Below are 11,946 nucleotides of genomic sequence, written 5' to 3'. Positions count from 1 at the left end.
CCAATGACATTCTATGCTGTTCTGTTCTACTCTATTCAATTCTATTCTATTCTACACAGTAAAAAGAAATGGGTGTGATAAATTCAGAATCAACCTATTTTACTCTAAATAGTGTATTTAATACTATATTGGGTGTAAATCTGCTCAAGTGTTGTAGTTAATAATCAGTAAAAAAATTCATGCTCTCGATTAACCCCCAGTCTGAGAGGTCCTGTAACTAATATGAGTAAAATGAACTCTGAAAAGTTGACACTGGCCAAATGTTGTCTGAAACAGGTATGTTCAACTCTGTAGATGATATTGTGTGTATTATTTTGTATTCTATTCTATTCTATTATGTTCTGTTCTACTCAATTAAATTTTATTCCATTCTACACAGTAAAAAATTGGTGTGATAAATTCAGAGTCAACCTATTTTACTCTAAATAGTGTATTTAATACTATATTGGGTGTAAATCTGAGTGTTGTAGTTAATAATCAGTAAAAAAAAAAAATCATGCTCTCGATTAACCCCCAATCTGAGAGGTCCTGTAACTAATATGAGTAAAATGAACTCTGAAAAGTTGACACTGGCCATGGAGTAAATTTTACACTAATGTGGAGTCGGACCCAATGTTATCTGAAACAGAGTTATATTCAACTCTGTAGATGATATTGTGTGTATTCTATTCTATTCTATTCTATTCTATTCTATTCTATTCTATTCTATTCTATTCTATTCTATTCTATTATCTTTCCTCACTGAGGAGTTGGCTGGAAATAAGCTAATTACAAAGGAGTTGCTCTGCAAATATTCAAAGATTTGGGAAAAGGATTTAAAATAACTTCATAGGATAGGATAGTGATTACATTGTCAGTGTTTCAACTCTGAGAGGCACTGATCACCCATCATACAGTCCACTGTCAGTGTTTCAGCACTGAGAGGCACTGATCACCCGTCATACATTCCGCTGCCTCGCTGAAGGGGCGGTCCTGGTCTGCAGCTGAGCTCCTCTCTTGTATCTCATCGCTGACTGAAGGAGATCAGAGCAGAGCTCGGAGATCCGCTGCGTGGTCAGACCGACAGAAACGAAGATGTTCCGCTGTGGAAATGGTTCGTTTTAGGCTAAAGTTGAACATCTGATCCGGTGTTTGCTGCTGAGACAGATGAGCCTGTAGTGTCTCTGCTGGTTCCAACGACCCTTTGTTCGGCTGTGGCATCTCTCCTCCTCCAACATGGACCCATCAGACAGGGAGCCCAGGTCAGAGGAGGAGGCTGACTATGAAGATGAGGAGGTGGACCCCAGAATACAGGTATATCATCTTCACTTCCTTTGCTTTGTGTTGCATTTGCTCATTGTTGGCCTGCCACCTCTGACCCTGCAGCAGCTGCAGTCCACCTTAAATCAACCTCTGAATCACCTTAGTTATGTTTTCAATTATGTGGAATAGACATAATTTTTTTTTTTTTTTAGCTCAATTCAATTCAGAGAGAGCATAACGTTAGAGATTGAACTAATAGATTCTGCAGAGTGGGAGAATAGAGATGGAATAAAACAGAATGATGAAATAGGGGTCCCTATGTCCTCCAGCAGACTAAGCCTATAGCAGCATAACTGTAGAAATAGCTCAGGATAACCTGAGCTCGGATGTTATTTTTTTAAGAGATAGAATATTTTGTAGGCAAACTTTAAGAAATGCATTAAAGATCAACAATATCAGTAAAAAGACACACAGACTACTTCCTAGATCTAAATAAAATAGTCCCAATTGTTATAAAGTACCTAGTTTGACCTGAAGGGGTCTAAAGTTTTACATTTTGCAATTAGTGCTTTTAAAGGAAGAGAAAAACCTAAAAATGTGTTTTACTAATGATCCCACTGGGCAGGAAGGGGACAACAGGAAGGTTCTGGGTTCAATGCAGACCTGGAGTTTGCAGGTTCTGCATGAATGATTTCTCTTTGGGTGCTGCAGCTTCCCCTAAAGTCCAAAAACATCAATCTAAGGTTAACTGGTCTCCAAACCCAGGAATGAGTGGCTGTTCGTCATCTGTGTCTTTATATTGATGCACTGCAGACATGCAGCTAAATAGGTGCGAGCATGGGAAACTGACCATTATGAGAGAAAATAAATTTGATTTTAACAAAAGAGATAATGTTTCATGTTCTTGCTACTTTTTCAAACTGTAACTTGGAATAGTAAATGGAAAGCTATTTTTAAGAAAAGGGGGAATGCAAGTAGCATCATATGAAAAAAAACAACAAACAAAAACCAATTGCAGCCAAATATGGCTGCTGTAGTCTCTCTGATGGTAACATACCATAGCAATTTATTTCTAGAGCACTTTAAAAACAACATAGAAGATGAACAAAGGGCTGCACAAAAAATGAAGCACAAAACAATTTATATAAAAGTCACAAACGACAATAAAACCAGAAGAAAGAAAAATAAAACAAATATATTTGAAATGCAGATACAGCCAAATAGAGACTGGTGCTCCTATTGAAATAGATGAAAGCTCCAATTCTGTGTTTTAGAAATGGCTTATTTTAGATTGTATTGTATTGTTTTTTATTAACTTTTCTAAAAATTGGTCTGAAGGAGGAATTTTATATCCGATTAAAAGTCTGATAAAATATGGGATCAGTTAGTTTTCCATTGAATGGTTCTGGTTGCAGGCTGCTCTGTGCGGCATTGGGTAGCACTGCTGCCTTGCAGAAGGTTCCGGGTTTGATTCCTGGCTCTGGGTCTTTCTGCATGGAGTTTGCATGTTCTCCCTGTGCATGCGTGTGTTCTCTCCGGGTACTCCGGCTTCCTCCCACAGTCCAACAGGCACCAGCACCCCTCGTGACCCCAACTGGGATAAGCTTGACGGAAAATGGATGGATGGTTCTGGTTGCTGATCTGCTTTTTTTTAAAACTGAAAAATAAGAAATAAAATATTTTCTTGATGAAATGCATTAAAAAGAAGAACTCTCACCATTTCTGGTCTTTGGTTACATAAAATAACAGCATTTACCTGAACAAATTTTTGGGGTTTTGCTAAAGGATCAAATAAAGGGACTTGCCATAAAAACTTGGGTATTTATTTGTATTTATTTTTTTTAAACTTCTCCCTTTAAAAGGATTTGGTGCATGGACTTCCTTCGTTAGGGATTTAAAGTCAGGAAAAAAGTCAATTTGCAGTCAAACCTCAAATAAAACAAGATATCATTATCAATTAAGAAAGCCTAATCGGTGAAGGTATGTAGCTCAGGTTCTGTTTACTCAGTTAAACAGAGATGGAATATCAACATATAATAATACCAACAATAACCAACTTAATTTATATGATTATTTAGCAGTGAGTTCAAACAATCTCTCTGCTTCAGCCACTCTTTGTTGTTTTATCAATACCCATTATTGTGTTTTATCTTAGATGTCGCTACTTCTGTCTTTTGTGTTTCTTTTGCCAACTTCCAGGTATTTAAATCGGTTTGCTTTTTGCTGTTTGTTTAAACTCTCTTTTTTTCTTTTAGGGGGAGCTGGAAAAGCTAAACCAATCCACGGATGATATCAACAGATGTGAGACGGAGCTTGAGGTCAGTTCATTGTCGTGCAGATGGCCAGAAGTGCTGCAGTTTATCTCTGTGTCACATTTTGGCTGATAGTGGATGTGACTGCATGCACATCCACCTCACATCAGCTAAGGCTTTGTTTATGCAGCTCAAAACACGAAGTTGGATAAATTAGGGGAACTATCTCAGGGCCCCCTCAGAGATTTGTTCTCCCTAAAAGTCCAACTGCTGGTCCACAGAGCTGAGGGATTTTTGCTTTTATGCTGAATCCCAGCTTGACCTTTGCTCTGCCATCAAAGCTAGCTGTAAAGTTAGATTTTTGTTTGGTGTCAGCAGGTTTAAACACACCCAACTTATGTTGTGAAAATAGGATACTATTTTGGGTTATAGTAGCTCACTTTTTGCCAAAGTTTTCTGAAATAAAAATGGGTTTATTGTAAGTTAAAGAAGAATATATGCCTTAAGTGAAGGCTGAGTGTTTCATAAAGTAGGAATCATAAGAACACCTTTGGAAATGTGTTTAGGCAAAACACTGTTGAGCTCAGAGGTGTGATTGTGATTAAATAATAGTCCAAAAGGTGATGAGATTGTGACCTTTATTGTGTGACATCCTGACAAACCTTGTTATCATCTTTGGGTTTATGCTTTTGCTGTAAACGGTAAGGAAAACAGACAGCTGTCTTATTGACATTTTGTAATTGTTAAACTGGTAGATTCTGACAAAGTGTGACTTCTATTAACGTTGAACAAAAATCCAGTGCAGAGACAATTTATTTGACCAAATGCCCTCCATACAGAATGCATCACTGCCCTAAAATCCCATTAAAAGCCAGTAAAAGCTTGCAACCTAACCTTTTTGTAGGCAAGTAACATTGTGCACAGAGATAAAAGAAAGAATTTAGTGCAATATATGGATTTAGCCATTCAGCTCAGAGGACTTTGAGTTCATATCCATAAAGTGTTCTGCATTAAGTGACTGTCAGAGCTTTATTTTCACAGCTTGAGTGGATTCCAGCAAAAATGCCAGAATAATAAATGGCAAAGATTGCAAATGAATTATCTGTGTACCTATTGTAAAAAGTTAAGTTAAAAGTTTAATTCTAACTTTGTAAGAGGAGCAATTTGCTGAGCTTTAAGTCTAAGCTTTAATGGACTCTAGATGGATTTTTTTTTTAGGTGTAGATGATGATGTAAAACAACTTAAGCACAAAATCTTTAGTTCTTAAATAGCAGAAAGTCTCATAATAGGAAAGATTTGCTAAGTGGCGGCCTAGTGGTTAGGGCTTGGAATCCTGAGGTTGTGAGTTCGAAATCCACTCCCACAGACTGCCACTCTGGGTCTCTTTACTTAGATTTCAATGTATTTGCTTAGAATGAGATACAAAAACACGTTAATCTATGAATTAATGATCTGATTTTTAATCCATGAGGCACGGATCATGCTAAGCTGTTTGTATTAATTGAGGGCATTATTATTGTGTCTCTGCATGATTCATATCCATGCAAAGGTTTGGGCACCGTTTAATCTCTGTGACCACCAGCTCTTTGTTTACACTGTTTACATCTGATCGCTGCTGCACTTTAAGAAATAGAAATGTTATGAAAGCTGTACAAAATGAAATTTTGTTTTGTTTACACTCTATGTATACAGAATGACAATAGAAGTTGTTTAAGTCTTTGAATGTATGGTTCTTAACTGTGGTTCTTTTTGCACATTAAGCCTCTGCCATTTTTTGGATCTCATCTGAAAACAGGCATCTCCATTTACAGTGCTTGCAACAAGTTAAGCGATTTTTATAAAAAACATGCACCAGATTTTATTTATTAGCTTGAATTAGGGCTGAAACAATTAATCGATTATTAAATAATCGTCAACTAATTTAGTGATCGATCAATTGTTAACTGGAGTATAGAGACTTTAAAACCTGCCTTTAGCTGACAGAGCGACCCAATTAATTATACCAAAAAAAAAATAAATAAAATATATAAAAACATTTTGCATTTAGATGAAAAACCTTTTCATCTATCAATCTGGTTTTATTCTGTAAAAAATCTTCTTTTTGTATATCATTAACCGAATATTCATTGATTAATCGAAAAATAATCAAGAGATTAATCGATCTGCAAAATAATCATCAGTTGCAGCCCTAGTTAGGATTCCTAAGAGAAGGAAAAGTTCCCGGGAGAACTCTAAAGATGATTGAATTGATTAGCATTTTCTTTATACCACCCTTGCTGTTTTAGGTTCCAGTGTTGTATTTCTGTCGGCATCAGCACCTTGTTAAACTAGTGGAGATTTACAGTCATGGAATTGCAGACATAAAAGGTTTTAGTGTTACGCTGATGACGTTGTTTTCTTACGCAGTTCAACTGTAACAAGGCAGCAGCATCTGATCCCCACTCGATAAATGACAAAGTTAAATTTGGTGATGTGAATTTAGGTCGTAATTTCTTCACAAACGTAAATAGGCTTTCTTAGAAATGATCTCCCTTCACATGATGCAAACTAAATAAAATTTGAAAGGTTCTCATTGCAAAATGTTTCACATAAAATCAAACATAAATTAACAGGAAGAAATAAAGTAAACACTATAAAACTTTGAAAAGGGGAAATTATGTAATTTTTTTTTTCTTACCTAGTGGAAATGCTTAATCCTACGACGTAAAAGCCCAAATCCTACTTTGCTAATGCAGCACAACGTATGAAGAAATAGGTTTTTCATTCGTTCTGATTGGCTACTCATGATTTTTTTTTTTTTGCTTGAAATATGCTACAATGTTGTGCTTTAAAGTTTGCTTTAACAGACTTTAAAGAACATTGTGAATGTACTAGGGCTGCAACTAAAGATTATATAGCAAATCGATTAATCTGTCAAATATTTTATCAATTCTTGGTCAGATGGCAAAAGGTTCCTTAAAGAATTAAACAAAGGGACACTAAAACTTTTTATTTTTATTTATATATATATATATATATATATATATATATATATATATATATAAGGGTTTTCGCGGGTTATTGAAAATCATTGAAATTAATTAAATTATTATTTTTTTTTAATTAAATCCTAAATTGGCATTGAAATTGGTTAAATGTGATTATTGTGGCATTCAAAATATTATTTAATTATTTAAAAAAAAGAAAAAAGTTTATAAAAAAAATTTCGTCAGATATATTATATTGCGATATATTTGTGCGGAACTGCTTCCGATTGATCGTACAGTTGTATGTTCAGGAAACGAGCTTCAGGTACAAAAAAAGCCAGAGAATGGGGGAAAAAATGCAATCTTCAACAAAAGTGGGTGGAAAACAAGGAATTCGGGACATGGCTACAGCCTGTCGACGGTTAAGATGACGAAGGATTTTGCCATATTATTCAGTAGATTTTATTTGGAATAGTTTCTTTTGAAGACAAAATCTTTCAACTTCAGTCTATTCAGTTTGTAATAATTAATAATTCTTTAGGGGACCCCATGTGGTTTCTTTATTCATAAATAAAAAAATGATGAAGACTCCAAAGCAACCGCTGAATAAAAATGCTTATCTCATTTAAAAAAACGAAATCCCAAACACACCAATTTACATCGCCCTTTCATCTGCTGCTCACTTAGTTTAACTTTTTCACACTATGCGCATTTTTTCTTTAGCTGTGGTTGCGTGGAGGCTTTGCAATATAGGCATAAAAATTAAATAAAAAAGGTGTTGGAATCTGGCAGAGAGCGGAAAATGTATCCGAACTGGTTTTCTCAGCAACATGATTTACTTAAACATTCAGGCAGGATCATCACATAATGACCAAAAAACAACTTTCTTAAAACACTTATAGAGAACTTGTAAAGTGAGCTTAAGGTAAGAAGAAAAACACTCTGAACTCTGGATGAGTGGGCAAAGAGGAATAGAAGGAAAAGAATGTGAACTTTATACTCTCAATGGCCAAACCTTGTGAGCAGATGCTGCAAAGTGTATTTGCACTATGGAGGTGCTACAAAGTACTAAAGGGAGGGGAACCAAACATGTGCCAGCAATGATTTCTGTTAAAACTGAGCTTTTTTCTTTTTTTTTACATCTCTTGACAATGATGTCACAAACTTCTAAGCTCCTGCATGATATTAGCTAAACTCAAAACAAAGTTCTGTGTTTGCTGATGTGTTGGCCGATTGATTGGAGCCTTGGTATGACGGATCAACCAATAGCAGCAAAGTGTGTCTCAAACCTTGACTGTTTGGAAGCTGAAATGCGTCACTGTTCCAGCATCTGAATCCTGAGTAGTGCTCTGCTCTGTGGGCTGCATCACTCTAAGGTAAATCGCACCGTTAAGGACTGAAGGGGAAGGCCTGAGATAATTTCAGTGTTTGTTGCTGTTTTCCACCTAATTGAATGATAATTGCTTGCAGCCATATAGCCTTCTCTTAAAGGTATTGTGGAGGATTTTCTTTTTTTTTGAAAAAAACTTTACAAAAATGCACATGTGAGAGTGTACACAAGTTTGTTTCTCCTTTTGCACGTTCTGTTTAAAAGTTTCTGTTCTCATAGCTCATACAAGCTTTCTTTGCCCAAATGTCCTCCCTAACCCCTAAATCCCTCAATCACTACAAACAGCGGAGACTATATAGTGAACTTTATAGTCAATCCAGTTAACTGACCGTTCAGACAGATGATCACGTCCCCGTTGGTCCACAGCGGCAGCCTACGGCGACAGCGTGCCGGTGTGACAGCAAATCCCATAATGCTTTGTAAGGAGACTTCTCCGTGCAAAGCATTCTGGGATGTATCTGCCTCTTCTTAGGCCTTTCTTTTCTTCTCATCCACTTCATAGAAACTTTTTCTCTTATGACCCTCGGCCATTTTCAAAGAACCGTGGTAAGAAAGGTGAGCTTCAATGACTGTCTGAAACCGTAGCTCACCTGATAGTGTGCATGTCCAGAAAAAGATAGCTAACGCGACGAGGACGTAAGACGGCCTTACGTAAACACATCCCCAGAATGATTGACAATTAGGAGGACCACTTATTTAGATGATCCACCTGGAAATAAAAGATCGTCCTCTATAACTTTAATTAATATAGTTGTTTTCCATTGCAGTGGTAAAGAAAAAAAAAAAAACATATTTCAGTGAAATGTTTTAATGACTCTGAACACCATTGCTTTAGGTTTTACATCTATTCAGAGGATGAAGTGCTGACTAGTAACTTTATTAAAAGCATTTCACTTCTTACCCAAATATTGTTCAAATTGTCTTCCCTTTTTTCCTGGAAGTGTGCAAGGGTTAAAAAGGTCAGATTTCCTCTTGTTCCTTACTGTTGAGTTGGTGCTTTATGCTCTTAGTCACAGTTTCACTAGAAATACAGTGGATTGCAAAACCAAGAGCAACTAAAGCCTAGCTCTGATGCTTGCGTATTGATTTAAAGGAATATATGCTTCATTTAATTAATGTGGCAAAAAATACTCCAAAACTCCTAAATAATTATTTATTATTACAAACTGAAAAGACTGAAAGTGAAAGATTTTTTCTTCTAAAGAAACTAATCTAAATTAAATCTACTGAATAATATGGCAAGCTACTGTATTCTGGTAATGGAAAGATGTGAGTTTGGCAACAGGAGATGTTGACTGGTTTGTCTAGTATACATTCTAGGACTGAAACAATTAATCAGATTAATTGTGATTAATCCATTATTGAAATAATTGTTAACTAATTTAGTACTCAATAAATCGTAAAGAGTATAGAGACTCTAAAACATGCCTTTAGCTGACAGAGCGACGGATTTAGAGTAGCAAATATACCAAAGTTGTAAAAAAAAAAAATACATAAATATTTTTGCATATTTTGCATGCATTCCTTAAGCGGAAAAGTTTTTGTTTGACAAGGTTTGATGCTTTAAAAAAAAAATCTTCTTTAAGGAACCTGTTTCTTTAAGATTATTAACTGAAAACATAAGTTACAAATTAATCTGTGTGCAAAATAATCGTTAGTTGCTGCCCTAGTGGCAAATAATTATAAAAAAAATAATATTTTCCTTTTTTTCTTTTTTATAATGTGTTAATGTTCACTCACTAACCACTACAGCGGATACGCTTACTTAGTTGCTAGTTAGCACAATTGGCATATTAGCCTTTTACTTATAAACAGCTGATCATTGGAAACAGCCCTTTTAGGCTTTTCCATCAGACACCTCAATCAATCAATCAACTTTCTTGTCAACTACTATTTACATTGCAATCGAGATTTCCGGTTCAGTACCATTCATAACAATACATCACATACATTGGGGTGGGAGGACTGAGAGGGGGAACGGGTTTTATTGAGGCCATATTGGCGCGTTCTTATGGCTTCCAAGGTTCCCACCGGTTACCTTGCTTCCCATGCGGTTCCCTATAGCACTGCCTTTACCTTTGTGGAAGATAGGAGCCGCATTGAGGAAGAGAGAGGGAAAAAAAAGTATTTCACACTTTATCCTTGACAGGATACAGTTTGAGATATCAAAAAAACCTCTGAAACCTCTGAAACCACACAAGAAAAGCACATATAACACAAGACAGACATTTCAGCAGAGGGTCACATCAGAGGCGGAGTTACATGAAGTCGATCGGACATTTGAGACATTAGTTGTGAGTGTATGATGAGTTCGTTCAATTTGTCCGTGAACGCTGACCACAGGCAATTGTCCTTGATGAGATGGAGGTTTATCAACAGTTCTGCCTGAAACCTCTACTGTTTTAGTTTATGGTTGGATGGGAAAAAAACTACATCAGAAGATTATCAATTTCTGATTTTTATGTTTTCTTGACACTGGAGTTGCAGAATTATTGTTACTGACCGCATTCAAGTCTTTATGGCACTGCAGGAAAATGCAACACAAAGTTTAAATGATCTCAGTAAGAAGTTCACTGCAGTCCAGTAGTTTCCGCCATCACCAGATCTTAATCCCACACATAAGATTTGGGATGTGATTGGATGGGAGATTACCATCTTGAATCTGCAACTGAAATATGTAGACACTGTGAGATCTTATCATTGCTATCTTATCATTATCGACCAAAATATCCATACCAAAAAGATTTAAGCCAGCTTTAAAGTCATAGGGGAACTTCTGAAATTCATTGAGAAAGCATTAATAAACTGGAAAACCATTAAAGTGTTAAAAATATTTTTTGTGGATGATAGAAGGAACCAATATGCTGATAAAAACTACTAAGGATATTAGATAAGGTTGCTGAACTAAATGAATATAAAGGATTTATGCATCCAATATCAATTATTAAAATGCAAATTTAACTAATCTTTAACTTTTATTTTAAGTGCTCTTTTAAATTTATTAGACATTTTAGTAGTTTAGGTTTAGACTGGATAACCATAAGAACATATGAGAGAGGAAAGCCTGAGAAATGTTGCTTAGTAGATCCTTTTTTGACCAGCAAAGCACTTTCTATTTAGAATACATGTCTTTTTTGTTGCTGAATCAGAAATAGATTTATTTTCAATGACTGGTCACAAAAAAATTGCTTTTAACATTTCATTGGAACAGTTTTGTATTCATGAGAACTATGCCAGCTTCATCTGGAACATGGTGAATCATTAAGTCTACATTGTTCAGGAGCTGCTGTTTTCAAAGCTTTATTTCAACATTGTTTTTCACAATTTTATTTCAAATGGGTGGTTTTTTTTAGGTGCTTTCGACAGGACTTGGTGTGAATCATGGGGCGGTAGCAACAAGAGCAAGTTCCTCATTTGAATTAGTTTACAATCTTAAAAGCATGGGAATGAAAGGTCCTTGGTGAGGCTTTCTTTAAAAGCTCAAGCTTAAGCCTGCAGGTCTATTTTCCAAAAAAGACATACTCATATTTTATAAGGCCTTTCTCAACTTATACACTATCTAAACTGCTAATCTTATTATCAACTGACATAAAGGTCCTGGAGGATGATCTGGATGTGAACATTTTGAAAGTAAAACTTAATAGTCAAAAAATTAATTCTGCCTATAAAAACAAACAAAAAAAGGGAATAAACAAAATAAACAGTAAATTCAACATCTTGGTTACATTAGTAGCAGGTTTGGTGTCCATACAGCAAACAATTGAGAAGTTAGAGAAGTTTAGATTGAAAAGAATCCAGGCAGACCATTACTGTTCCATTTTGGAAAAGTGCCAGTAACAGGTATATGCCATCTCAACTGGCATATAACACTTTTCTGGCACATGCCACCTCAACTGGCATATACCAATTTTCTGGCATATGCAACCTCAACTGGCATGTACCACTTTTCTGGCACATGCCACCTCAACTGGCATATACCACTTTTCTGGCACATGCCACCTCAACTGGCATATACCACTTTTCTGGCACATGCCACCTCAACTGGCATATACCACTTTTCTGGCACTTGCCACCTCAACTTGCATATACCACTTT

At 35.9% G+C, this 11,946-nt stretch overlaps 1 protein-coding gene across 1 annotated transcript in view; it reads left to right on the top strand.

Moving 5' to 3' along the window:
- The first annotated feature begins 975 nt into the window (after positions 1-975).
- The window catches only part of sh3bp5 (SH3-domain binding protein 5 (BTK-associated)), a 39,449-nt gene continuing 28,478 nt past the window's right edge, over positions 976-11,946 (top strand). The window contains exons 1-2 of the mRNA XM_015388311.1: positions 976-1,293; positions 3,498-3,560. Coding sequence (XP_015243797.1) covers positions 1,216-1,293; positions 3,498-3,560 — 141 coding nt within the window. The 5' untranslated portion in view covers positions 976-1,215. The remainder of the gene's footprint in view (positions 1,294-3,497; positions 3,561-11,946) is intronic.

This window comes from Cyprinodon variegatus, unplaced genomic scaffold (genome assembly GCF_000732505.1).
Source record: "Cyprinodon variegatus isolate N-32 unplaced genomic scaffold, C_variegatus-1.0 Scaffold0, whole genome shotgun sequence".
Classification (NCBI taxonomy): Eukaryota; Metazoa; Chordata; class Actinopteri; order Cyprinodontiformes; family Cyprinodontidae; genus Cyprinodon; species Cyprinodon variegatus.
This window is presented reverse-complemented; position numbering and strand designations above follow the sequence as displayed.